Source organism: Zophobas morio, unplaced genomic scaffold (genome assembly GCF_036711695.1).
Source record: "Zophobas morio isolate AGI-343-1 ecotype UQ-CSIRO unplaced genomic scaffold, CSIRO_AGI_Zmor_V1 ptg000017l, whole genome shotgun sequence".
In the NCBI taxonomy this organism is placed as follows: Eukaryota; Metazoa; Arthropoda; class Insecta; order Coleoptera; family Tenebrionidae; genus Zophobas; species Zophobas morio.
In genome coordinates, this window is record NW_026972122.1 from 12,416,773 (window position 1) to 12,443,001 (window position 26,229).

General features: G+C 34.8%; 2 protein-coding genes across 4 annotated transcripts in view; one reads left to right on the top strand and one right to left on the bottom strand.

The window, feature by feature from the left end:
- LOC135130432 (uncharacterized) overlaps positions 1–26,229 on the bottom strand; it is a 115,725-nt gene that overhangs the window by 42,152 nt on the left and 47,344 nt on the right. The window lies entirely within an intron of this gene.
- On the top strand, positions 1,632–13,321 carry LOC135129943 (zinc finger BED domain-containing protein 4-like). The gene is made up of 9 exons (XM_064057213.1): positions 1,632–1,785; positions 1,837–2,201; positions 2,275–2,443; positions 2,526–2,674; positions 2,727–2,877; positions 2,929–4,182; positions 6,487–6,620; positions 12,993–13,140; positions 13,215–13,321. Exons 2-9 carry the CDS (start codon positions 1,884–1,886, stop codon positions 13,319–13,321), a joined length of 2,430 nt encoding a protein of 809 aa, XP_063913283.1. The 5' UTR covers positions 1,632–1,785; positions 1,837–1,883.

Consider the following 26,229-nt stretch of genomic DNA (forward strand, 5'->3'; position numbering starts at 1 on the left):
TTGCCTGAAGCTTCAGGGTGTCAGGAAGTGCTGTGGCTGTTTTGTGATTAAGAAGAGTTTTTGAGAAGTGTGCAGTTCGCCCCTCCGACCACCGTAAGTACCTTTTTGGGTCGTCTGCGCGTCTTAGTACCGGTTTTCGAATCGCCGCTCCCGAGCGAAAAACCGTGTCACCATCAGAAGTCGAAACCGTCGTGCACGCGTCGTTACCGTCGTGCACGCGTCGTTACCGTCACCGCGCTCCCCTCCCGGGTTGTCGTGCCGTCTTCGCGCGATTTCCAGGTCTCAAAGTCGCCGCCTCCAGAGCCAGGAGGAGCCCGTCCTGAGAGAAGTCGCCGCCCAGGAGGAACGACCGTACCGGACATTCAATTTAATTTTGTTTGTATAACCGTTTTGTAATTATTTAAGTTGTTTAACCCTAAGTTTTATTATTTTAGACCGTGTAGCTGGTGGCAGGGAATAAACCCTATTTATTGTTATAAAATATCCTTGCCGTTTTATTTTGATTCTCGTTTCGCGGGCGCTCACCTGAATTCCGTGTCTCCGGCTTTAGAGCACCCCGGCGCTCCCTCCCACGGAGAGGGAGCTGGCGCCCGAGCGGCCGCCGCTCCTGACCAAAGGCGCCACCCCCGGCGGCGTGAAGGTCGCCGCATAAGCTTGGTCGGCCAGACGTGTTTCTGATATCAACGAAACTAGTTGACCCAAAGCTTGGCACCCAAGTACGCCGCCACCGCACGTTATCCGCGAGATTCCGGACCGTCCCAACCGGAATTTCGTCGGAACATTTAAAAACTATAAAGAAAGACTCGACCTTCATTTTCAAGTCAAAGATGTGAGCACTAACGATAGCTTCTTCTTCAATATATCGGGCCTTCAACGTACGCGCTATTAAAGTTCCTCGCGGCACTGAAAGAAATCAAAACGCTGAAATACGCCGACTTAACCAAACTTCTTGATGACCATTTTTGTCCAAAAAAGAACCCTCTTGTCGAGCAACGCAAGTTTCTGTCCACATATCATCAAGAAAATGAATGCAATGTCGAATATCTTGCTACACTCCGTCAACGTCATAGTAACAATCACAAACATTGGGGTAAAAAACAATCCATTTTAGATCTTATACTGCGAACATTTTGATAATATTAAATAAAATCAAAAGTTGAATTTGCAGTTTTACTAAACGAATTTGTAAACCTATCTAAAGTGAAATTATTATTTATGGCATAATTAGAGAGATTCAGTTTTAGGCCAATGGGACTCCCATCACTTTCCTTCAGTTATTCAATGTTATTGCTTCGCTTCGCCCAATGGTGCATGTTCGGTAGGGATGCGTAAAAAATACCGGTTTTCCACTAAACCGATTTTTTGCTGCGAAAGAACCTACTATAACCGGTTTTTTAAAATTCAGTTATAACCTGATGAACCGGATGCCGTATGTCAGAACCTACTTGTAGGTTTTTTTATTTTTTATAGCAAAATAATGCAGGCAAAAAGCGTACGTGGTACGTTGGTGGTTATTGTACCTACCCAGTGTTGGTAAGCTTGGAAGTTATACGTTTGGGGGGCAAGTAAGATAGCAATAATTAAAAAAACAGAACTAACAACGACCAGTGGTGATTGGCTGATTGGATTGGAAAAAGGGTGCTCGTGACAATTTTCTCGTGCTGTGGACATTATTATCACAGACTAGTGTGGTCTGTGATTATTATTTTCCCGCGCGTTGCAACGCTTTTGTACTTCCTAACCTAATTCCAAGTGCGTACATGGATAGTAGTCTGATTAATAAAAGTAAGAGAATAAGAGAAAGTCTACAAACAATCAAAAGTATTCATTTTCCAGCAAATCAAAAATATTCCTGTAAACTAGTGTTTGCATTATAGGACGACATGCCAAAACATAGAAAAAGCCAAGTATGGGAGTTTTTCACCCGATGTAATAATCAAAACTGTAAGTGTAATTTATGCGGAAGAATTTACAAAACTGGTGGTGGGACCACAAACCTAAATAATCACCTTATTCGAAAACACCCAAAAGTCAATGCTATTAATTTCAAAAAACATGTCGCAGATGAAGCCAGAGTGAACAAGAAACCAAGGATCGACTTTGATTTGACAAACTCAACGCCTTCAACGTCTCATAGCAATGCAGAAGGAGGAGATGCAGCGAAGGAGATTGAAAATGAAGCCCTAGACTCTCAGCATGAGGTGAAGAATTAATTCTTAGATTTCATCATATGGGAAAATTTCTATAGTTATTTGAATATATTTTCTATCATAGGACAGTGATGACAGTTTTGAAGAGAATTTAATAGAAGTTCATAGTATCGGGAGTGCCAGTACCATTACTGCAAGCAGTACAAGCAACATAAACTATAATGGTAGTAACAGCTCGCATCTCTCTCAACCTAGTATTCACCAGATTTTTAATGCACAAAGATGTTATGAATGTAAATATCATACCTTCATAAAAAAATTAATCCTATGCATGGAAATTGTGAAGCTCTATTTGATATACACTTAATGTTTCAGCTGGAGGGTCAAAAGAAGCAATGTTAACCCAAGCTTTAATCTTCATGATATGCAAAGACAATTATCCATTGCAATGTACTGAAAAAGAAGGTCTCAAAAGGCTTTTAAAAGTAGCAGTGCCGTTATATCATGTTCCAAGTAGGAGTACAGTAAGTCCATTGGCTCTAACAATTTAAATCGGCAAAAATCTATTATTTTTAGATTACAAAATATGTTGAACAGAAGTACAACAGCCTGCAAATATTTGTTAGCAAAAAATTGCAACAAGCTCACCATCTTGCCTTAACAACAGACATTGCAACAGTGATCAATGCGACAAGAAGTTTTATAGTTTTAACTGCCCATTTTATCAGTAAGATGAATTATTTTGTTTCTTTTTTCATTTAAAGATTTTAATTGATAGATGAAGAAAATAATGAAATGGTTACTATTGCACTTGGTGTGAGTAATCTGACACAGCACCATACAGCAGACAATATAAGCAATGATTTGCACACTATGTTGAATAACTGGAAAATTTTAAAAGAAAACATTGTTTCAATTACGACTGATAACGGTGCAAATATTGTTGCTGCTGTAAAGAAAATTATGTCACAGACTTCTAATCATTTCCATGTCAGTTGTTTTGCGCACAATATAAACTTAGTGATAACAAAGGCATTAGGAAGTTGTCCAGATGTTGTCACCATAATTGAAAAAGTAAAGACAATTGTTGCTTATTTTAAGCACAGTAATGTTGCACAAGATCAGTTAAGATATGAACAGAAAAATGAAGGAAAAAAGGATGGAACATATCTGTATTTAATACAAGAGGTTCCCACTAGATGGAACTCCACGTTTTATTGCTTACAAAGGTTTAAATACCTATCGGGTCATGTTGGTAAAATTTTACTGTCGTCTGAACACCAAAAAGCTCCACCAATGTTGACTGCTAATGAGCTGGCAATTATTGATGAGTGTTTGAAGTTACTTGGGCCATTTGAGGATGCAACTAAAAATATATCAGGCGAAAAATATGTCTCAGGAAGCTTGGTGATACCCATGACCAACTGTATTAAAACCTCCTTACATAGAATCAACGTCAGTAATCCCTTTGCTAAAAACTTAAAAAAAGAACTTGAGGCACAAATAGAAAAAAAACTTGATCCTTTAGAAACAAATATTCTTTTGTCAATAGCCACAATTGTAGATCCCAGATTTAAGCGTCTTCATTTTTCATCAGCAAGAAATGTTGCCAATGCCATTACAATAATAAAAAACGAAGTTAAAAAAGAACATCAGAATCAAGGATCGCTCACTCCACCAGTACATCCAAATATTATAGATGATGTAGATGGATGCATTTGGAATATCCATGATGAGATAGCCTCAAGGCACTTACCTGATTCAGATGGTTGTGATGGATTACCCGCAGAGTTAAAATTATATTTGAATCAACCGATTCAACCAAGAACTCGACATCCAATACAGTATTGGAAAGAAAATAAGAATGCATTTCCAGGAACGTACAAAGTTGCCATGAAATACCTCACTGTCTTGGGAGCTTCAGTTCCAGCAGAACGCCTGGTATCTACACTTAATAATGTTTGTTCTGATAAAAGAAGTCGTTTGACACCACAGCACATCAATGAGTTAGTATTTCTTAATTCTTTGGATAGTATTTACTGGAACATCTAATTTGGAATTCATTTTTGGTTTATATAATCCAGACTAATGTTTTTTTGTTAAACATGAAATACATTTTTGAGTTGCAACGATTTATATATCAATATTATTACCTATTCACCTTTTTTTTACTTTCACATTGAATTGGGAACAATCGGTTAACCTGCAAACCGGTTATTGCAGGTTCGGTTAAACTGTTGGCAATTAACCTGTTCAAAAATAAATCGGTTAACTGAAAACCGGTTTATTTTGTAGAACCGAACATCCCTAATGTTCGGTTGCGCGACACTGAACTAGCAATGATAATGAGGAGTGGGAGAAATAATCGAGCCCTTCAATTATTTTTGCCCGGCTCTAGTCATACTACTCTATTTACATTGTAGGAAGCGGAAAAAATTAAATTAATTTACATTAAGTTTATAATAACAAATCTTAGGCAACACCAGCTGACGAAATTGAAAGCCAATTTAAAGAAGAGGAAGTAGCTTCATATGCGTCTGCAATCTTAGCTCAACCCTTAGACGATAAAAAACATGTTTTTGTTTATCAATTTTTACAACAATAACAAGTTTAATTTTTAAGACGTTTGCAAAAAATGGAAAAAGATAATATCTATGGGCAAAGAACATGGAATCGAAATATAGTGAACCAAGAGCTATAAGGTTATATGGCCATCATAAAAGTAGTTGACCGCAAATAAATACCCCCTTTGTGTGGTTCGCACTAAGCTTACCGGTTGGCAATAAATCATCTTCTAAACATTTCTTGCTCATATTTAACAGGGCCGGCTTTCAAAGCCAGTGGTTATTTCGGAACCCTCAGCGGCTGCAGGTAGTAAAGAAATAGTGGAGTGGTGGATTTTCATATTTAGTGAAAGCCGCCCCTGAACGAAACCACAAGAGCCGGTCGAGCTGCAGTGGACACGTTATTTACGACCCTAAAACCTTTTCTATTGTAAACAACTTAACTTCGACACAATGGGATGATTTTATGATGGCCATATAACCTTATAACTCTTGGTTCACTATACTTGGATTTTCGTCTGATGGCGACCCCCCATCTCTTGAATGCAATGAGATGTCTTGCTCCTTTACCTGCTCATATTGACAATACTTGGAATTGGTTTAATATAGATATAACCAATAGTTTCTGCTGCACTCACGATACTGTGCATATAGGCACCAAACTAAAAACACGACTCCTGAATCGGCAATTATTGTGCTTCAAGAGAACATTTAAAGTATTTAATTGAAAATGTCAACAAAGAAGACATTTTTTATGTAATAATGATATAAACTGCGAAGATTAAATGAATTTCGAAAGCGTTTTGAACATATCGTTCAAGTAAAGTACTTAAATGCTTACCCGACAGCAAAGCTACAAATATATTTTTGATGATCATTCAAAACATTTTAAGTACATTTTTATGTAAAGACATTACAATTAGTGAACGAAATTATTTAATATGGAGTGTCTTCTTTTTTCGGATTTGGCGACACTGGATCATAAATCACCCACGTTATACTTAGTCTAAGTAAAAATTTGATTACGTTGAATAGTTACTTATGCGTAGACGATTTAATATTGGTAAGTAAAAAATACAAGTTTGTTAATATTTTACACACTAAATGCATGTATTATTTTTGAAGGTGCATCTAAGAGCCAAATTTCTGAAGTATATGTGAACACTTTTAAATCATCTAAAAAAAAAAAAATAACAGAACACAGTCTATGTGTGGAAAGAACTGATAAGAATAAAGAAACACATATAACAAAGTGGACAACTTTATGCTGGTTGCAGAATAAAAGCAAAGAAAAAGTCAGAACAGACCGAAGAAGAAGGTTTTATGGAACATCAAAAAAAATTCTGCTGCAAAGAACACCAAAAAATCAAATAAACGTATAATACATGATACAGATAGTAATCGTGACTAGTAATTAAATAAATATATCTGTCTTAGGATAAGCAACTGTTTTTTTGTCGTACTAATAATTTTTGAGGACAACATATAAAGAATTGCCTTCGAAAATGCATTCCGCCATTTTATGAAATACAGGTAAAAAAATATTTTTTGTATCCTTAATGGAAAACAGCCATTTGATTAGGTAGAATTCACAAGGTTAATGTTCTATTTTAAATACTCATTAGCAACACTTTATTCGTTAGCAACACAACCACACACAACATTTATCGTCATGCGTTGCTAAGGTTGATTTTTCATAAACAACTATGTTGCTATGCTTGAATCCTGTCATTTTTTTTGTATGTACATCATCAACTAATTTTTTTTTGCAGTAACCCCGAAGTTAATCAATGATATTGATATTGCAGTAAACCAGGAGTATAATAGATTAGAACCTCCCGATCTGAAACTCCCGGAACCTCCCGATCTGAAACTCCACGGTCTTCACGGAATTCTAAAAGAAGCCGTACCCTAGTCGACTCAGACGTAAACTCATCGGTGGACAATGTTATTATCAACGTTGGAGCCTATTCTGCAAAGAAAAGTGCCGATGAATCGGACTCGGCTTTTTACAATTACCTTGCTACCGAATTAAAAGAAATGTCAAGGGGAAGGAAGAATCAACTAAGGAAAATGATTGTTAATTTTGTAGCAAATAACGATGAGGACTGTTAACTGTATTACCAATAACGACGACTGATTTTTTGTAATACGAGTATGTTTATTAAAAAAATAAAGTACATTTGGTTATAGACTGTGTATGTTTCTTTATAATTTAGCTACTGTATTTAAATAATCGGCTAATTTACCCCACTATGCTTTGAATTGAGAGGACGCTGTCTAATTGACTACAACGGCTGTGAAAGTTCAAGTCTCCAAAGTCCATTTTCTTCATCATTAACATCAATAAATCCTGGAGGACAATAGGATAAACATGATGTGCAAAGAAAGTTATGCAAGCAGACAACAAGTCCGGCCCAGAATGAAAAGTCATTTTTTTGTTGAGGAGGAAACCGATACCTATTTGTCAGACACAATTAATCATGAGTAATGTGAAAAAGATATATAGTCTCTCCTAAAAAAAATGCATTTCACAAAAAAACTATTTTACAAAAAATTAGCAAAATCGAACTAACAATTATATAATCTAATATATTAAAGCTTTTTTAACAAACTACTCTCTGCCGCAAGACTGTTAATGACTTCTTCTTTATCAACTGCATTTAAAATGGATTTTTCCACATTCATGATGACGAAAGATTCCAGTCGGTCATCTGTTAATGTATTTTTGATATATTTCAGAACCGAGAACGACCCCTCACACTCCACTTGAGTTATTGGAAGTGTTAGGAGATACTGATACGCTGTAGCAAGTGCACAATATGCTCCCTGGAACATGTTATATTTCAAAATAACAGTATAGCAGCATATTACACAGTTTTTGCAACTCTTGCAAATATTTTTTTTCAATTTAACATCCGTAATTTCGGAAGAATTAGGTAAATTTACAGTATCGATACCATCTAGATCGTAATTTGTGTTGTACGTATCCTCCAAAGTTAATTTTAGTTTCTCCCAATTTGAGGCAAAACTTAAAAGCTCCTCTTTTAACTGGGAAGAAGTTGCAGACGAATTATATTTTATTATTTTCGCGGACAAGTACTTCATGCAGTTGTCTGGCAAACTTTTTTTGTTACAAATTTCTTCAAAATTATTGGGATCGAATATTGCCATATCTCTACAATTATCCATATTTTTTAAAAATCGATTATTCATGGCTTCAACCGCAATGTCCATCAACACGCTAAAAGTAGATATCTTAAATCTTTCTTCTGGAGATTGTGGCTACTCATCAATTGATTTTTCTTCATAATTTTTTTTTACATATCTTCGACGTACGTTAGTGAAATGTTCCTGTATATCTGCATCTATGTCTTTTGACTCTAACTCTAATTTAGCCAAACGTAAAAATGTGTTTGTATCCTCCTGGAAAGAGATAAAATCTCTCTGTATAGACCTCAGTTGTTCGATAGTCGTCTCTAACATGTGGTTACATTTAAGAAGATCGAATCCTCTAGTTTGCAGATATCTTGACAGAGGACCCGTTATACTAAAAATCTTTAAAAATATTTGCGCAGAGATTATATTTTCGTATTTCAATAAGTTATCCTTATGATTTTTGGCTGGAATCCTGGCGTCAGGATTAATTTTAGCATTATTTTCAATTTTTTCCAAAGTATCACTAACAAGTACTCATTTTCATTACTCATTTCAGAATTTGTAGCAAACATTTTGTGGGTAATGCAAAATCCAATCATCCTGGCAGCCCTTCATATGTGCCTACAATATTTCCAGAGGTACATACATTTTCTTATAAGTGTCACAATTTAAATAAAATACGTTTGCAGTGCTACAAAAAACAATGTGTAAGAATTGAAAAAAGTAGCTCTAGATTTTCTAGGCACATCCGTAGACAAGTAAAGGCTTCTACCAGAGCCCTGCCTACATATTTTTTCGCCAGAGGCAGATGGCCAAATCCGCGCCCCCCATGTTAGTGATAGGATATTTACCTACTTACCTATACGTTACAATTGATATGTGCTCTGACTTTCTAAAAGGAAACCAGAATTGTAATTGAAAAATGTGGATTAATATGAAAAATTAAATGGGTATTCATTTTAAATTATCAAAATGACACAAAATGAAAAGTTAAAAAAACATATAATATAACTCATAATAGCAAATTACATAGAAAAATGTGTATTTTTAAGTAGCGCGTGTACTTCAAAATGCATACTATACGCATATTTATCTGTCCTAATCTGATCTAATACTACCAAACGAGCCGAGTGAAACTCGGTCAACCAGATATCTTATACTATTAAACGAGCAAAATTTGTATATATATATTTATATATCTATATATATAATGGGTTTCTCGAAAACGGCTCTAACGATTTCGATGAAATTTACAGGTTGGGGGTTTTTTGGGTCAAGAAATCGATTCATCATAGTTTTAACTTCTGAAAATTACAGCTTCATACATTTTCAGCAATTTTCAGGCAGTGAATTATATTTGTTGCTCGGCAATATCAGATGACACTACACGAACACGAAATTGTTTTAGAGAAGTTTGGGTGACAGTACGTTTGACGTACCTTTTTATCTTCAACTGTACGTACCAAAACATACTCCACTGTATATAGGACGTTAAAATTCACCTTCTGAAGTGAGAAAATTTACGGAAAACTAAACAGCGGATAAACGGCGCACGAAAGTGCGTTGAAATGAGGTTATTTTGTCAAGCATTAATTTCGGAGGCTTCCACGGTCGGAGTCCATATATATGATCGTTTTCCGGGTTGGGACCGTGTTATTTGAGTTTTTGGGTTCAAGGTTTCGCACACTTTCGTAAATGGATTCTTCATGAGCAGAGTTGAGAAATAAGGAATAACGCAAAAGAGCACGGTAACTCAGTATGTTAACCATACCAGAGGGAAACTCTTCTGGCAGTAAGAATCAGTAAGAATGTGGTGAAGAAAAAAGAGAACGACACACAAAGTAATAAATGACATTGTAATAAATATCAAACAATAATTCCAGTTTTCTATTCTTAAATCTCTACATGCCACTCAACAGTGTTTAAAACAAAGACTGCTTACGGAATTTCCTTTTTAATGTGTATTTTTAATTAGTGCGGGTACTTCAAAACGCATACTATAGGTACACCTATTTATCTGTCCTAATCTGATCAATACTACCAAACGAGCCGAGTGAAGCTCGGTCAACCAGATATTGAAAAATTAAATGGGTATTCATTTTAAGTTGTCAAAATGACACAAAATGAAAAGTTAAAAAAACATATAATATAACTCATAATAGCAAATTACATAGAAAAATTTGTAAATAATTCTTAATAATATTTAACAAAAAATACTCCCCTATATTACTTTTAAAAATTTTACAGTTTAATTTTCCTTGCTTTTAATAAAGCAAAATCATCAATGATTTTTTCAAAATCTATTTGATTGCATAGCTCTTGTTCAATGGAAAGAATAGCCATATTCGACAATTTTTCCTGACCGAGAGAAGATCTTAAATAATTTTTAATTATCTTAAAAGCTTCTTTCTTCAGAAGCTACAGTAACTGGTAAAGTTAAAAATATTCTTAACGCGATTTCCAAATTTGGATACGATTGAACTAAACCGTAGTCGTGAATTATTTTCAAAAGATCGAAAAGTGTAGCTGCTCTAATATCTGGAATTATGGCAATTGCTTGGTTCTTAAAACTAAATATTTCTGATGACATTTCTACACCATTTATATCATTAGGATATTTCAGAGCTAAGTTGTAAGCTGCTTTTCTTAAATCTTCTATATCTAATGATATTAATTTTTCGCCAGTAAGAAACTGAAAATCTGAAGATGTTTCATTCAGTTTTTCATACCTCCATTTAAGTTGTGAAATCAGAACGTCCAGTACCTCTTTCATTTCCACTGTATACAAATATTTTTCTGAAGAATTATTAATGTTTTCGTCAACTGATTCTTGATTATCTAATTTCTTCACTTTTCTTTTTCGTTTCTCCTCAAATTCTGTTGAAATATTCATATCTACAGCTAAATTTTTACATTCATCAAAAATAGTTTCAAAAATATTATTCCTCATCTGTTGTAAAGTCAAAGATAAGCCTTCGATGAGGCAAGCAGCCTTATGTATGTTCATTGTTTTCGATTGCAAAGATTTATTTACTTTTTCTGTTTCTTGTAGAATCAAATTCCATGCAGATAACATACATAAAAATTTAAAATTAATTTGTTTTAGTAGACTGCTAGTTTCGGCAGATTGCAACGATTTTTCATTTGAAGCCATTTTTTTAGCACATCGTACGCTTCTGTTATTTGTTGGAATAATGCTTTGACTGCATTTGCTCTTGAGCTCCACCGTGTGTCTGTATGGCCTTTTAACGTTGTGTTTAAAACACTCATAAGTGCATCCCATCTACTTGTGGAATTTACAAAAAACGTGTAGATCCTTTGTATGATTCCAAAAAAAGGTCATCATGCCTGAATTTGTAGAAGCGGCATTTTTACATACTAAATTAAGATTGTGAATGGCGCAAGGAATGTATTTGGCGTGATTATTTCTTTGAAATATGATGGCTTGTACACCCTTATACACTCCTGCCATGTTCGCCCCATTGTCATATTCTTGACCTCGGCGAGTCCGCTGCCAGTTTTTTCTTTTGTTTCTATAAAATCTATAAAACTCTCTTCAATAATTATGGAATATTCTGTAACACGTATGTATCTAATAATTTGACACATTTGTTCCCTATGGGACACATCAGGAGTACAATCAAAAAGTAAAGAAAAATATTTCGCTTTTTTAATTCTCGAGAGAATTTTACGTCGAACATGGTTTCCCAAAAGAAAAACAAATTCGTCCTGTATCTTATTAGATAAGTAGGAAACGGATCCTTTTTTATGTTTAACTATATGATCTGCAATATTAGTGTTGTAATGACTTATTAATTCAATCAGATTTAAAAAAATTCCTGAATTCGAATTCCCGATTTTTTCATGCGTACCTCTAAGAGGTAAATTATTTTTTGCACAAAATAAAATCACGTCCAATATGACACGTAAAATGTTTAGCCACTTTTCCTTTTCAGTTTGTATTGACTTTTGTAATGAATCGTCAATAAAACCACCACTTCTGATTTTTTTTCTCGAAGCATTTCCACTGAACATAAGCATCGCGATGAAACATAGAATTTTCGTGATCAGAAATTCGGTTTAAGTTTTTCCAGTCTTTATAACCCTTTTTCGCATTGGTAATCATGGATTCTGTTCGAATTTTAGTGAAAAGTATGCACGGAAAACAAAACAATGACAAAGATATTTTTGAGTAAATAAGCCAGTTGCGATGAATCACTTTCCCATTAGCACATTTCTTAGAAAACCATTCTTTGCCAAATTTTCTTCCGTCCTGTGAAGTAGATTCTCTGAAATCAGCGTCTAATCCTTGCTTCGGCCCATGTTCTATTAATAAAAATTTTATTTTATCCGAAATTGGTGGCCATGATGGAGGATCGTTGAAATTAATTGAATTAGTGGACGTCTCTCTTTCTTCTTCGCTTTCAAAAATTTTGGGAGCATGTTTTTCTTCATTTAACACATGCGTAGTCTTTTCCGATAAAACTTTAACAATAACATTTTCTCCTGTATTTTCTGCTAGATCTTTCCTGGGCGCTACAGATGTTAAATCTCTTGAAGTACTACCTCTTCCCAACCAATCTTGTAACTGTAATGCACAATTTTGTTGAATCTCGTTCTTCAATTTTCTTTTCTTTTTGTATTCTGCACCACTGGGGTTTTTTGAAGCCATCTGTGAAAATTTATTCCCACATGATTAGGCTTTGCTCGTCATAAAATGTATAAATGTTGAAAAAGAATTATTTAAAAAATATTATTTAAATGCGAGGAACAATTTGTTTTTTTTAATAAGCTAAAAATGTTGCTAAGAATGGATAAAAAAAATTACTTTTAATTTATGTTGAAATTTTCATTTTCAGTAAGTAATATTGTGCCGACTATCATGTAAAATGAGAGTTCGAAAAATATTCAGTACTTACCAGATGCTTATTTATATATTTATGTAAGTAACTTAGAAATTTAAACAAAACTAATACTTTGCTCGTATTTTACACACGAAATGTACTTTTGTAGTTTCTGTTTGGCTGACAATTTTCGTTAACACACTGTAACAACTACCTCAACTCTAGTGCATAAATTCACTCTCAAGCTTTTTCACTGAACATCTGCATTCTTTTAGGGACCAATCAGCAAATATGCATCCACTTGTAACAAAATTCCCAGATGCAACCTATTATTGCATTTCCGGTGTCCAGTCTATTTCTTTGTTACGCACCCCATTGTCTTGCCGCTGTCACATAAAACACCCAACCCAGATCCGAGGAGACGTACATGTACATGTGGTGGAGTTTTTATTTTACAGTTTTGACAATTTGGCGCCCCTCTAATTTGTTCACCTGAGGCGAGTGCCTCTCTCGCCTCACCCTCGTCCTGGCCCTGCTAGGGAACGTACTTTCGGTCACGTGGATGGGTAGGTATGGTCGGTTGGCTATGTATCTCTGGTTGTAATACGTTGTCTGTTGATTAAATGGAGCTCGTACTCCGCGGTTTGTCGGCTGGTAATTATTCTGTTGGTAATTGTTGCGTGGTCTAAAGAAATTATTTGATGGTTGATCACTGTCATCATTCAAATAATAGGGATCAATTCTGCATTGTCTGGCATAATGTCCAGTTCGCTTGCATTTATAGCAAACAGGTTCATTAGTGACATTGAAATTCCTTGTGTTGTATTGTTGGTTGAATCTTGGTTTGCTCTGTGGGTTTCCGAAGAACTGGGAATCCTGATGTCTCGCGAAGTTGTTGTTACATGGGTATTGTTTTTGTTGCGAATTATAGCGGACATTACTTTCGTTTCGCAATGCTTGCTTCATTGTTGAATTGTTATTAGAGTTCTTTGGTCTAGTGTCTGTGAAATTTTCCGCTCTTCTTGATGCCTTATCTTTCTTACAGGCGGGATTTCCTTCGTCTTCCTCGTCAGATGCATTATCTTCAATTTCGACCACTCGTTGAAAGACTTTTCGGGTCACATGTCTTTCAACTTGTTCCTCCTTAAGTGCTAAAGTCACAGCTTCATCGAAGGATGCCGTATCTGCCGACATGACTCTTTGTCTTACAGGGTCGTTTAATCCCTCCATAAAGTGCTGCAAGCATTCTTCGCGGATGGTTTCTTTCTTGATACGGTCTCTGTCGGGGTCACCGCTTGGTTTTACGCGAGCAAGAGCGAGCATTTGTAGTCGTTCTCCGTATTCTTTTACACCTTCGCCGGCTCTTTGCTTGCATTTCCTGAATTGATGTAATGCTTCGACAGGTAGTAGAGGAGTTTCATAGCGTTTGATTAAAGCCTCACAGAAGTCCTTCCATTTCGTGGTGGCTCGTAAATCGTCATTATGTTCAAGAAATTTTCACGCATTGCCCTTTAATTTGATTTTTGCCACTTGAATTGTGTATTTGTCCGTCCAGTTGCCAATTGATTTGACATCCGTGATATAACTGATGAATGTGCGCACTGATTCTTCTCCCGTGAAGTCGGGGATCATATCCGCGGTTAATTGCAAGGGAACCGTCATAATTGTTGATTCGGGTGTTGAGGAGGTTGGGGTTTTTACTCTCTTAGTTCGAGTTCTCCTTGTTCGCCCTATTTTTTAATAGTACTCACCACGGTGAGCTCTTTTTGTTGTTCTTTTATTTTCCGCCAGAGACACCTATAAGGGAAACCTGTTGTACTCGTTGATTCCCTTATGGCAAGTAGTTTACTAATAATTAGTCTAATTATCATTAATCGTGTGGGTTAGTTATTAATTTTATTGGTGATTATTCACGGTCTTTGCGGCTTCTTTTCCGGCGTACTGGTGGTTAATTTATAATGGTACTTAACAAATTAGTTAGTGGCCATTAAACGACGCGTGTTATCACTTATGGTTATTTTCTTACTCGACTACGGCTGTTCATAATTAAATTTGGACGTGTCATCAGTTTAATGGGATCTCTTTTGTCTGGTACTTACTAAACTCATAATATCTATATTCTAATAAGTAAACAAACTGCTAGAATTTGCTACTTTATTAAACTAACTATTCTGCTGGGAATTTTCACATAATTATGATAACGCTTCCTTTTAGGAACTGTAAAGTATCGTCTGATTTGTGTATTACTTGACGAGATTTTTGATAATTAAAAATTATTGAATCTTAGCAATCTTACTTTCTTAATTCTGATGATTTGTTAAACTACTAAAACGGGAACTGATGTGAGTTATTTCTTCGAGCCATACTAATTGTTTGTTGTGTGTGCTTTGTTTGGGTATCTAAACAGATGCTTGGTGCGGTAAAGCCCGTCTTTTGGATGGTGTTGAGAGCCAGTACTGGGGGTACGTGTTTTGATTCTCCCCACCCTCAATGGGAAGTCTGGCCACCACCCGCTTAAACGAGGATTCTACCTGTAGCTTTCGGGAAATAAACATCTCTAATCTGTAACGACAGTCCGCTGGTTCTTTTATCAGTCATCCTACCTATTTCAACGTATCATTCAAATATCAATTCACCGGACGCGTTCGAAATCCGTATCATTCCTTTTATTAAATACAAGAAAACATATATCGTCAAACGAGTTCGAAATAGATGGGTTATTTTTTAAATTTCTTTTTGACTACCTTCGGGCTTTATCTATGTTACTGGGGCGAATGGGGTTGTGACCTGATTACCAAGTGTAGGTGGGGCAAGTGTGTTAGTTTTTAAGTGGTAATTTTCGTGAATTTTTATTCATTCAGTGTTTGTGTTCTGAAGGAGTGACTAATGGGTAACTACTGATTTAATTTTTTAATTTTATTTAATTGCGTTTATTCATGAATAAATGTTTTGTGTTTTTATAAATGGTTTAGTTTATCTTATAATTATTATTATTATTGTTTTTTTTTTTGTGTTGTAGCTTCTAATTCGTCTGACCACGGTTGGCCAGCTTGTTATGCCGACGAAGTCCGGCGTGCGGCTCTTCGTGCTCAAGGTTGGTAAAATTTTATTTAGTCATTACGGCATTTTTACGATTTTTATTTATTTGTATTATTATTAACGTTAAGATTATTGTTTTAAGGCTTCAATGACCTTGAAATTGATTATTTCTTTGAATCCTCCTCCGAGTAAGATGGGGAACTGCAAGGTACCTTCACACCCGAACACATTCAAGAATTGTTTCGGGAGGCCCGACGTCTCCACCTTCAGCGCCTGGCTGAGGCCAAAGATAGGGCTGCCAAACGGCCGGCACCTACTCGTAAGTATTTCATTTATTTATTTTTTCGTTTTTGTTTTTTTTTTATTGTTTATTAAATCAATGTCGATAAAAGAAAAGTAATCTACTTATTTATTTTATTTTCAGAATCTGCTCAAGAGGCCCACGGGGGAAAGAAACAAAAAAAATGAATCTCCTGTTTATATTATATAAATATTTTTGTTGTAAGTCTTTTATCATTCCAATCAAAATGTAAACTCTTTTTTTTTTTTGACTACCCGATTTTATTTACGTGCCCAAGAAGAGGGGTTTTTATGTTGGGTTTAAAAAAAAAAGTCAGCCATGAAATTTTTTCTTCACGTTTGATAAACTGATTCTTTAACAAAATGGTTTGTAAAACGTGAGACTGACTTGACACTTTATTGTTATTCAGAAATCATATTATCATTGCAACATTTCTGACTTCTGTCAAAAATTTAAAATGCCGAATTTTTTTTTTATAATATGTAATTCTACACGCAGGAAATCAATTTGGGCTTTTAGATGGTGTTTTAAAAGTTTCAATTTTTCGAATTTTTAACTATTAGCTTTTTCACTTTTTTGTTGTTTCGGTTTCTCAATCTTATTCTGTCTTCTCGTTCTTAGATTTTTCGATTTTTCAATTTTTCGGAATTAATTTTTCAATTCTTCGATGTTTCGATTTTTCACTTTTTCGGTTTGTCTTTTTTTATGTTCAAATTTTTCAATTTTAAATTCTCCCATCTTTCGACTTCTCGTTCTTCTGATGTTTCGATTTCACGATTTTTCAATTTTTCGACTTCGATTTCTCGATTTCTCAGTTTTTGGATAATTTATCTTTTCGTTTTTTCGATTTTCCAATTTTTCAATTTTTGGCGTTTCTAACTTTTTGGTTTTTTCGATTCCTCAATTTCTTGATTAATCGATTTTTTAATTTTTCGACCATTCGATTTTTCGTCTTTCCGATTTTTCGATTTCTCAATTTGCGATTTCTCAAATTTTCAATGTTTAAGTTTTGGGAGTTTCCAATATGTATGTCGATTTTTAAATATTTAGATTTTTCTATTTTCTATTTTTTTTTAATTTTTACTTATGCGATTTTTTAAATCTTACATTTTCGATTTTTCAGTTTTTTGATTTTTCGATTTGTTGATGTTTTGATTGCTCGATTTTTAAATTTTCAATTTTTCGAATTTTTCAATTTTAGATTTATCACTTTTTTGCTGTTTCGATTTCTCAGTCTTTCGATTTTTTGTCTTCTCGTTCTTAGATTTTTCGATTTTTCAATTTTTCGGAATTAATTTTTCAGTTCTTCGATGTTTCGATTTTTCACTTTTTCGGTTTGTCTTTTTTTTATGTTCAAATTTTTCAATTTTGAATTCTCCCTCCCATCTTTCGACTTCTCGACTTCTCGTTCTTCTGATGTTTCGATTTCACGATTTTTCAATTTTTCGACTTCGATTTCTCGATTTCTTAGTTTTTAGATAATTCATCTTTTCGATTTTTCGATTTTCCAATTTTTCAACGTTTCAGTTTTGGGATTTGTGTTTAAATTTTTCGATTTTCTAATTTTTCAATGTTTGGCGTTTCTAATTTTTTGGATTTTTCGATTTCTCAATTTCTCCATTAATAGATTTTTTAATTTTTCGACTTTTCGATTTTTCGTCTTTCCGATTTTTCGATTTCTCAATTTGCGATTTCTCAAATTTTCAATGTTTAAGTTTTGGGAGTTTTCAATATGTATTTCGATTTTTAAATATTTAGATTTTTCTATTTTCTATTTTTTTATTTTTTACTTATGCGATTTTTTAAATCTTTCATTTTCGATTTTTCAGTTTTTTGATTTTTCGATTTGTTGATGTTTTGATTGCTCGATTTTTTAAATCTTCAATTTTTCGAATTTTTAAATATTAGCTTTTTCACTTTTTTGTTGTTTCGGTTTCTCAATCTTTCGATTTTTTGTCTTCTCGTTCTTAGATTTTTCGATTTTTCAATTTTTCGGAATTAATTTTTCAGTTCTTCGATGTTTCGATTTTTCACTTTTTCGGTTTGTCTTTTTTGTATGTTCAAATTTTTCAATTTTGAATTCTGCCATCTTTAGACTTCTCGACTTCTCGTTCTTCTGATGTTTCGATTTCACGATTTTTCAATTTTTCGACTTCGATTTCTCGATTTGTCAGTTTTTAGATAATTCATCTTTTCGATTTTTCGATTTTCCAATTCTTTCAGGAAATAAACATCTCTAATCTGTAACGACAGTCCGCTGGTTCTTTTATCAGTCATCCTACCTATTTCAACGTATCTTTCAAATATCAATTCACTGGACGCGTTCGAAATCCGTATCATTCCTTTTATTAAATACAAGAAAACATATATCGTCAAACGAGTTCGAAACAGATGGGTTATTTTTTAAATTTCTTTTTAACTACCTTCGGGCTTTATCTATATTACTGGGGCGAATGGGGTTGTGACCTGATTACCAAGTGTAGGTGGGGCAAGTGTGTTAGTTTTTAAGTGGTAATTTTCGTAAATTTTTATTCATTCTGTGTTTGTGTTCTGAAGGAGTGACTAATGGGTAACTATTGATTTAATTTTTATTTAGTTGCGTTTATTCATGAATAAATGTTTTGTGTTTTTATAAATGGTTTAGTTTACCTTATAATTATTATTATTATTGTGTTGTAGCTTCTAATTCGTCTGACCACGGTTGGCCAGCTTGTTATGCCGACGAAGTCCGGCGTGCGGCTCTTCGTGCTCAAGGTTGGTAAAATTTTATTTAATCATTACGGCACTTTTACGATTTTTATTTCTTTATTTATTTGTATTATTATTAACGTTAAGATTATTGTTTTAAGGCTTCAATGACCTTGAAATTGATTATTTCTTTGAATCCTCCTCCGAGGAAGATGGGGAACTGCAAGGTACTTTCACACCCGAACACATTCAAGAATTGTTTCGGGAGGCCCGACGTCTCCACCTTCAGCGCCTGGCTCAGGCCAAAGATAGGGCTTGCCAAACGGCCGGCACCTACTCGTAAGTATTTCATTTATTTATTTTTTCGTTTTTGTTTTTTTTTATTGTTTATTAAATCAATGTCGATAAAAGAAAAGTAATCTACTTATTTATTTTATTTTCAGAATCTGCTCAAGAGGCCAACGGGGGAAAGAAACAAAAAAAATGAATCTCCTGTTTATATTATATAAATATTTTTGTTGTAAGTCTTTTATGATTCCAATCAAAATGTAAACTCTTTTTTTTTTGACTACCCGATTTTATTTACGTGCCCAAGAAGAGGGGTGTTTATGCTTGGTTTAATTATTTTTTTTTACTTCCTATGTTAATTGTGCTAGAAAGAAATATTTTTGTTGTTCGTTGTGAAGTGCAATGAGAGTAGATATTTGTGATTAAAATGAAGAGGGTGCATATAGGCCCTTCCACTTTCTTGACCAATCAGATTCAGTACTGATAGTATTTCCACCAATTGATGCTACTTCGTTAGAGCGCGTGATTTCTCTTGTCGGATTATTTATAAATTTAGAAAATGAAGAAGGCCGTTTATTGTTTCTTAGTTTCCTTCCAAAAGTCAGAACATCAGGAGTGCGATTTATAAGTAACAATGGGTAAGTAACGATTCTGATTATTAAGTTTGCGAAATATTTGGTACTGGTTGTGGACTTATTATTATTAATTCTTACTTTGGCAACGCAATTTTTTGTATGGGTTGGTTTATGTCTAGGGGATCCGCAACGACAATTGGGTAATTCTTTGCTTTCCTCGGATGACGAGGACCCTTTTCTTGATGCAAGAGTAATTCTTGCGCAACTTCGTGAACCGCTGACGTTGGAATCCGCGGATTCCACAATGGAGGCAGTTGGTACGTCGAGGACTGTAGCTGGGATGCAACCACGCCCACTGGCCACTCTTCCGGAGTTTGCTAACCCTGCGCCCGTTATACCTCCACGAGTGGAAATAGTGTCCGGACAACACCTGCCGATACCGGATATTTGTATCTCGGTTGTTTCGTGTCCTGAGATTTTCTGCCGGGTAGGGGTACTCCCTTATGATGGTCGTCTCTTAATATATGTTTCTTTTTATTGAAATGTAATTGAACAAATAAATAAACAGCTGCGCTACTCAATTACTGATTGATTTTCCTTAGCTTTGTGTTTAAACAAAATAGTGTTATTCCTAAAATAAAACGAAGATGATCTTATTACTTTTTTTATGATAGACACTGAACAAACAAAAGTTCTTTAATTTTATTAATATCAAAAAAGTTTTAATTGACTGATTGGTAGATTGTTATTTTAGAGTCGAAAATCTAAAAGTGCCTGTAACAATTTAAAGTAGGGTTTATAAAAATCAAAGAAATTCTTTGATTATTTTTCCAATCTGAACATGACAGAGTTCATAATGAGTTATCTATTTAGTTAAATTTGATGATCTTTATTTAAATTCCGTAAATGAATTTTGTTTCTCTGTTCTATCTCTGAAGTGTTTCCGATTCCAGCTATGGGGTGAATGCCTTATAATTTGAAATAAATTTAAAGTAATTGAAAATTTTATGGTGTTTATCTCATGGGCTTTCTGTGCTATTGGGAGTAATCGAAAGAAAAGTTGTTCCCAGGTTTAAAAGTGTGAAAATGGGGAAGATGAAGTAAAAAAAAAAATCAAATGTTCTTATAGGCAAAACTTGGTAGATATGAAGTATTTAAAATCTGTTTACTCTAACCGAATAAATTAGGTGAATTCTCGAATTTAATTTTTCTGGAATTATCACAATAAGTGTGCTCGATATTAAGAGGGACTCATTTGATAATGCGGCTGTTTAGATAAAAGTTAAAATGTTAATTAACAATTAAATATAAATTCATACAGAATTAATAGTTAAAATTGTAGTTCCCAGACAAAGATTAAATATAATTGCATTCTTAAGGCTACGAAACCGAAAATCGTTATTTGACGCGTCCGCTAAATAATTCCTACCTACTTGATAAAACAAAACTAAAAGAGTTACTATTCACTTCAATTAAATATAGGTAATCAACCGTTACTAGAAAAGGCCAATTATTAATGTCCGCTTAAAGTTAATTAAAACGAAAACGTTACTTGAAATATCCGTTAAATATTGTTTTCCTATCCCTGATTATTAAAATATTAGCATAAAACTTAAATTAATTGGCAGTGAATATTACAAGTATGACGTTAAATGGACATGGACGGATGAGGCCCAATTTGCAAATGGTACTTTTCACAAGGATCATTCCCTATTACCCTAAGTCACAGTAATAAAATTTGGGATGATTAGCATTTCCATAAAAAATTAAAAAGAATAAAAGAAACTGTTCAAAAATCATGGAAGAAAGTTTCCGGACCTTAGAGCAAAAATAACAAATGAAAATACTACATATTTCTAAAATGCGCGATTATTCATTAACTACGGGAAGTCTTAAAGTTTTTATTAGGGTACACGGGTTATCCGGAAATCCTCCCAAGATTCGTCAAAATTCCGAGATTCACATTAAAACAGGGACCGCAGAGTGCAGTGATCGCTTTCGTTATCTTCATCATTTTGTTAATGGCGTTTGCATTTAAGCGACAGACTAGTAACCCATCTCTCAGATAATTCCTCAGTTCTTAGTTGATAAACTTTCGCCCTTTCGATGACAGTAATGGACCATTCCCCAGTTTAATAAGTTAAATTTTCCATATAATGACGGAGGTTCAGGTTAATCACACATCAGTCGATTATCGAAGAAGGCCCAGAAGCAAGATAACACATGCATGACGGTTTAAATTTAGAATCTTTCACTTACAAAAAAACATGGAACTTTTCTAAGTCTTCCGTCGCAATTTCGGGCAAGGAACAATCAGCTGGACAAGGCTTCAGCAGGGCTCTACTTGGGTATATTGTCGTGGGTACTTCTCGTCTTCGTGGCACACTGGATTCGACTTCCTCTTTACTCTCGATTTTGCGACCTTTTATACGGCGTTTATTAGCCTGAATTATATGAAATTATAAAACGGCACAAGGACAAAAATCTGCCCTATGTACTAGACATCCAGTTGGCCAAACATGGACATAAGGTACTGCGGTTGCTTTCCTATCACCCTGAAGTAAACCCAATTGAGAAAATTTGGGCCCTGGTCAAAACTTGGGTCGCTGCCAGGAATGTTGATTTCAAAATTGCAACCGTTGAACAATTAACACGTCAGCGATTTGGTGAAATTACAGCACAAGACTGGGGTAAGATATGTGACCACGTAGATAAAATTGTGAACGAGTATATGCAAAAAGAACATATATTTGACGCAATATCGGACGAATTATGTTTTGTTGTTAACACCAGTGACTTGGATGAAGATGAGGAATTCAGTTCGGTGGAAATAGATGGTATTGAACCATTGCTTTAACCCTTAATTACTCGCATGCGTGTATAAAATACACGCAGTTGACGTTTTTGTCGGCCATTTGCTAAAAACTATTTCAATGCGCAAGCGCTTCTAGGTATTCCTCATTTATCTTTCTTATAAGCATTTGAGGTTAAGAACAGCGACCGTACAGTGTGTTATTGCTAATTAAATTAGTTTGATTTTGTCCTGTGTACAAATTACACCGTGCGACTTAATATGTAAGTATTAATTGTGTAAAGTATAAAACATACATCGAATAAAATTTGATCAAAAACTGATTACAAAAATATTTTTTCACTTGAAAACAGGTTTCCAATCCAAGTGAGGAATCCCAATTGTTTGACTGATGAAGAATTAGCTGCTTTTCATGATGAAGATCTATCTGAAGAACAAATAGTGGGTGGAGACGATTCAGCAGATTCCGAAGAACAATTCGAACTTAGTGAACATGAAAGCAATTCAGAACAAGAGGCTAGTGGCGATAACAATGTCGATAATTTGGTAAATGAAGATGAACATTCAGATTATTCAGTTACGGCAACAACAGCTCTTCAAAATGCAAACGATGGCGATGGTCCAGTTTACAAAACAAAGCATAACTTGGAATGGAGCAAATTGCCTCTGAAGAAAAAGTCAAAGACACCTGCAAAAAACATTTGTAAAGAACGTTGTCATCCCCTCGTCCCAAAAAGTGAGATATCAAACGAAATATCTGCTTTTGAGAAATTTATAAATGCTGCGATGGTTGAAGAGATTGTAAGATGTACAAATATTTTTATCAGAAGAAAACAGGAAAATTATGCGCGAGAGAGAGATGCACGTGAGACAAATAAGGAAGAATTTTTGGCATTCTTGGGACTGCTGATTCTCTCCGGTGTAAAAAAACAAGGTCATACCAATTTTCACGAATTGTTTAGCGCCGACGGAACGGGAATAGAAATATTTCGAGCTTGTATGAGCGCAAACCGTTTCTTGTTTCTTCTTTCTGTAGTCCGATTTGACGATGTGGGCACTAGAGAAAACAGACGCATAACCGACAAAATGGCAGCAATACGACATATATTTGATGCATTTGTTGCAAACTGCAAGGGCTCTTATTGCGTTGGAGAGTTTATGACAATTGACGAGATGCTGATTCCTTTCCGAGGAAGATGCAGTTTTATTCAGTATATGCCAAACAAGCCGGCAAAGTATGGACTAAAAATTTTTGCTTTATGCGATTCCAAAACATTTTACTTGTCTAATTTAGAGCTTTACTGTGGCAAGCAGCCAGACGGACCTTATGTCTGTGAAAATTCTCCACAAGCAGTTGTCAGTAGGTTGACAAACGACTACGTTGGAAAAAATAGAAACTTGACGACTGACAATTGGTACACGAGTTACCCACTTGCAGAGGATTTACTAAACAAAAAAACCACATTAGTTGGCACATTGAGAAAAAATAAAAAAGAGATACCTGCCGAACTATTACCTAATAAATCACGACCAATTCCATCTTCAATATTTGCGTTTCGGAAGGATATGACGCTAGTATCCTATTGCCAAAAAAAAAATAAAGCTGTGATACTACTCTCGACTATGCACGCCGACGATATTGTCGACAGATCTTCAAATAAGCCTGATATCGTTTTGTTTTACAATTCTACTAAAGGCGGAATTGACACCGTTGACGAAATGTGTGGTAATTATTCGGTACAAAAACGAACAAGACGCTGGCCTCTGGTTCTTTTTTTCCAAATGATTAATATTGCGGGAATAAACTCTAACATAATTTATAAATACTTTCACATAGACTCCAATAAACAGCCACGACGTATTTTTCTGAAAAACGTTGCATTGTCTTTGATGAAGCCTCATCTGGAAACTCGAGCAAACATTGAGACGCTTCCTATAGATATAAAAGGCTTTCTTTCTAAATATAAAAAAACTTCAACGAACATTGAGAGGAATGTTACAAGAAATCGAGGTAAATGTGTCTTTTGCGAAAGTAAGAAAAATCGCGTTACAACCATCACATGCGACTTGTGTGGTAGACTAGCATGTAAAGAACACGTAGTAAAAACACAAGAATGCGTAAGCTGTCGTAAAAGTAGAACAGAAGAGCAAGAATAAAGTCTTATTCTCATTGTTTTAGAATTGAATTTTTGTTTTTTGTTTCTCATTTTTGTGAATTTAAAGTTATTTTATGTTGTATGTTCTAAATTTAAATAAAACCCTAGAGTATTTTTGAATTTGAATTTTGAATTGTTGAATTTTTCTTATTGTACAAGTTGGTTAAAATCATAAAAATTATAAAACTGAAATAAAAGAAAAGCTTAAAAAGTCCAAAAACGTGATGGTGTATAAAATACACTGTGCGACCAATTAATAAACAAGACAAAGCGCGAGTAATTAAGGGTTAAATTAAATGTGTATAATAAAGATATGTTCATTGTGAAGCTTGTTTTTTTTTTATAATAATGCCAACAAGAAAATTAGGACGAGATTTTTTAATGCGATTGATTGTATAAAAAAACGCTATAAAACCACATTTTTCAATTACTTATTGATTTTTTTAAATTTATTAAATTAAATAAGCCATCCCCTCCTGAAGTGCGTACGTTACGCTACTGACTGAAAGTCAGTTGTCAGATTGTAATGAGTCACCATGTTGAACTGCGATTGAGCGAACTCTATATAGTTTTAAAATTAAATCTTCAAAATTGTTGCCGATACCCGAAAATGGGATTTTAATTGGAGATCTGTTGTTGTGGGGACAACAACTTAATAAATGATGCATATTATGCAGAAACATCCAAATTAGCCAATGACTGGTTCGATATTTTTAATACCAATTTGAAATTCTTTCCTTCTGGAAGTAATGCATGGCATAAATGTAGACCATCAGGACCTCATTATAAATACAATGACTGAAACATCACATGTTCGAGAAATTGGGGAAAAATCACTATTACCATTCCAAAAAGGAATAATCATAAGTAACAAGTCCCTGAAAGGTTTGTACCAATATGTTGCGCACATCTTTAAAGTCGACCACATTTTAACACGTCGTCTAAACCAAGACGATTTCTACAACTTTGGGTCCGAAGAAGTGCAAGACTTCCGCGACCAACCCTTCGATCCCTTAGCCCTCTTTAACATGCAGGTACCCGACAATGACTTCACCGACGAAATCTCCCTCCAAGAAGTCGAATCCCGCATCAAATATCTGAAAAATTCCAAAGCCCCAGGGCCAGATCAAATCAAGGCGATACTCCTATAAAACCTTCCGCAAACAGCCATTCAAGCTCTGACCAACATCTACAATTCTTGTCTAAACGCCTCATATTTCCCGACTTCATGGAATCAAGCCTCCACAATCATGATCCCTAAACCCGGAAAAGACTCCCACAGCCCAGGTTCTTATCGTCCAATTTCTCTCCTAAATATCACTGGAAAAAATTTCGAAAAAATCCTAACCAACCACCTAAAAGACTTCCTGGAAACAAATAGCATTATCCCCCAGCAACAATTCGGATTTCGCTCGCAACACTCCGCATTGAACCCCATTCTAAAGCTCTATACCGACTCTACCCGATTTGTCAACCTAACCTCTGGCACGATGGGGTAATCTACAAACTCATCAAAGTCCGAATTAATCCAAAACTCATCATTCTTCTAGACTCGTTTCTACACAACCGATCCTGCAAAGTCAAAATTCAAAACTCCTATTCACAACCCATCCACATCCGAGCCGGAGTCCCTCAAGGCTCCGTACTTTCACC

Bases quoted from the DNA above. Each gene is read 5' to 3' on its own strand.
- LOC135129943 (XM_064057213.1), top strand. From the start codon at position 1,884: ATGCCAAAACATAGAAAAAGCCAAGTATGGGAGTTTTTCACCCGATGT. The intron at 2,202-2,274 runs GTGAAGAATTAA...TTTCTATCATAG, and splicing joins CCCTAGACTCTCAGCATGAG to GACAGTGATGACAGTTTTGA. The intron at 2,675-2,726 runs GTAAGTCCATTG...TATTATTTTTAG, and splicing joins ATGTTCCAAGTAGGAGTACA to ATTACAAAATATGTTGAACA.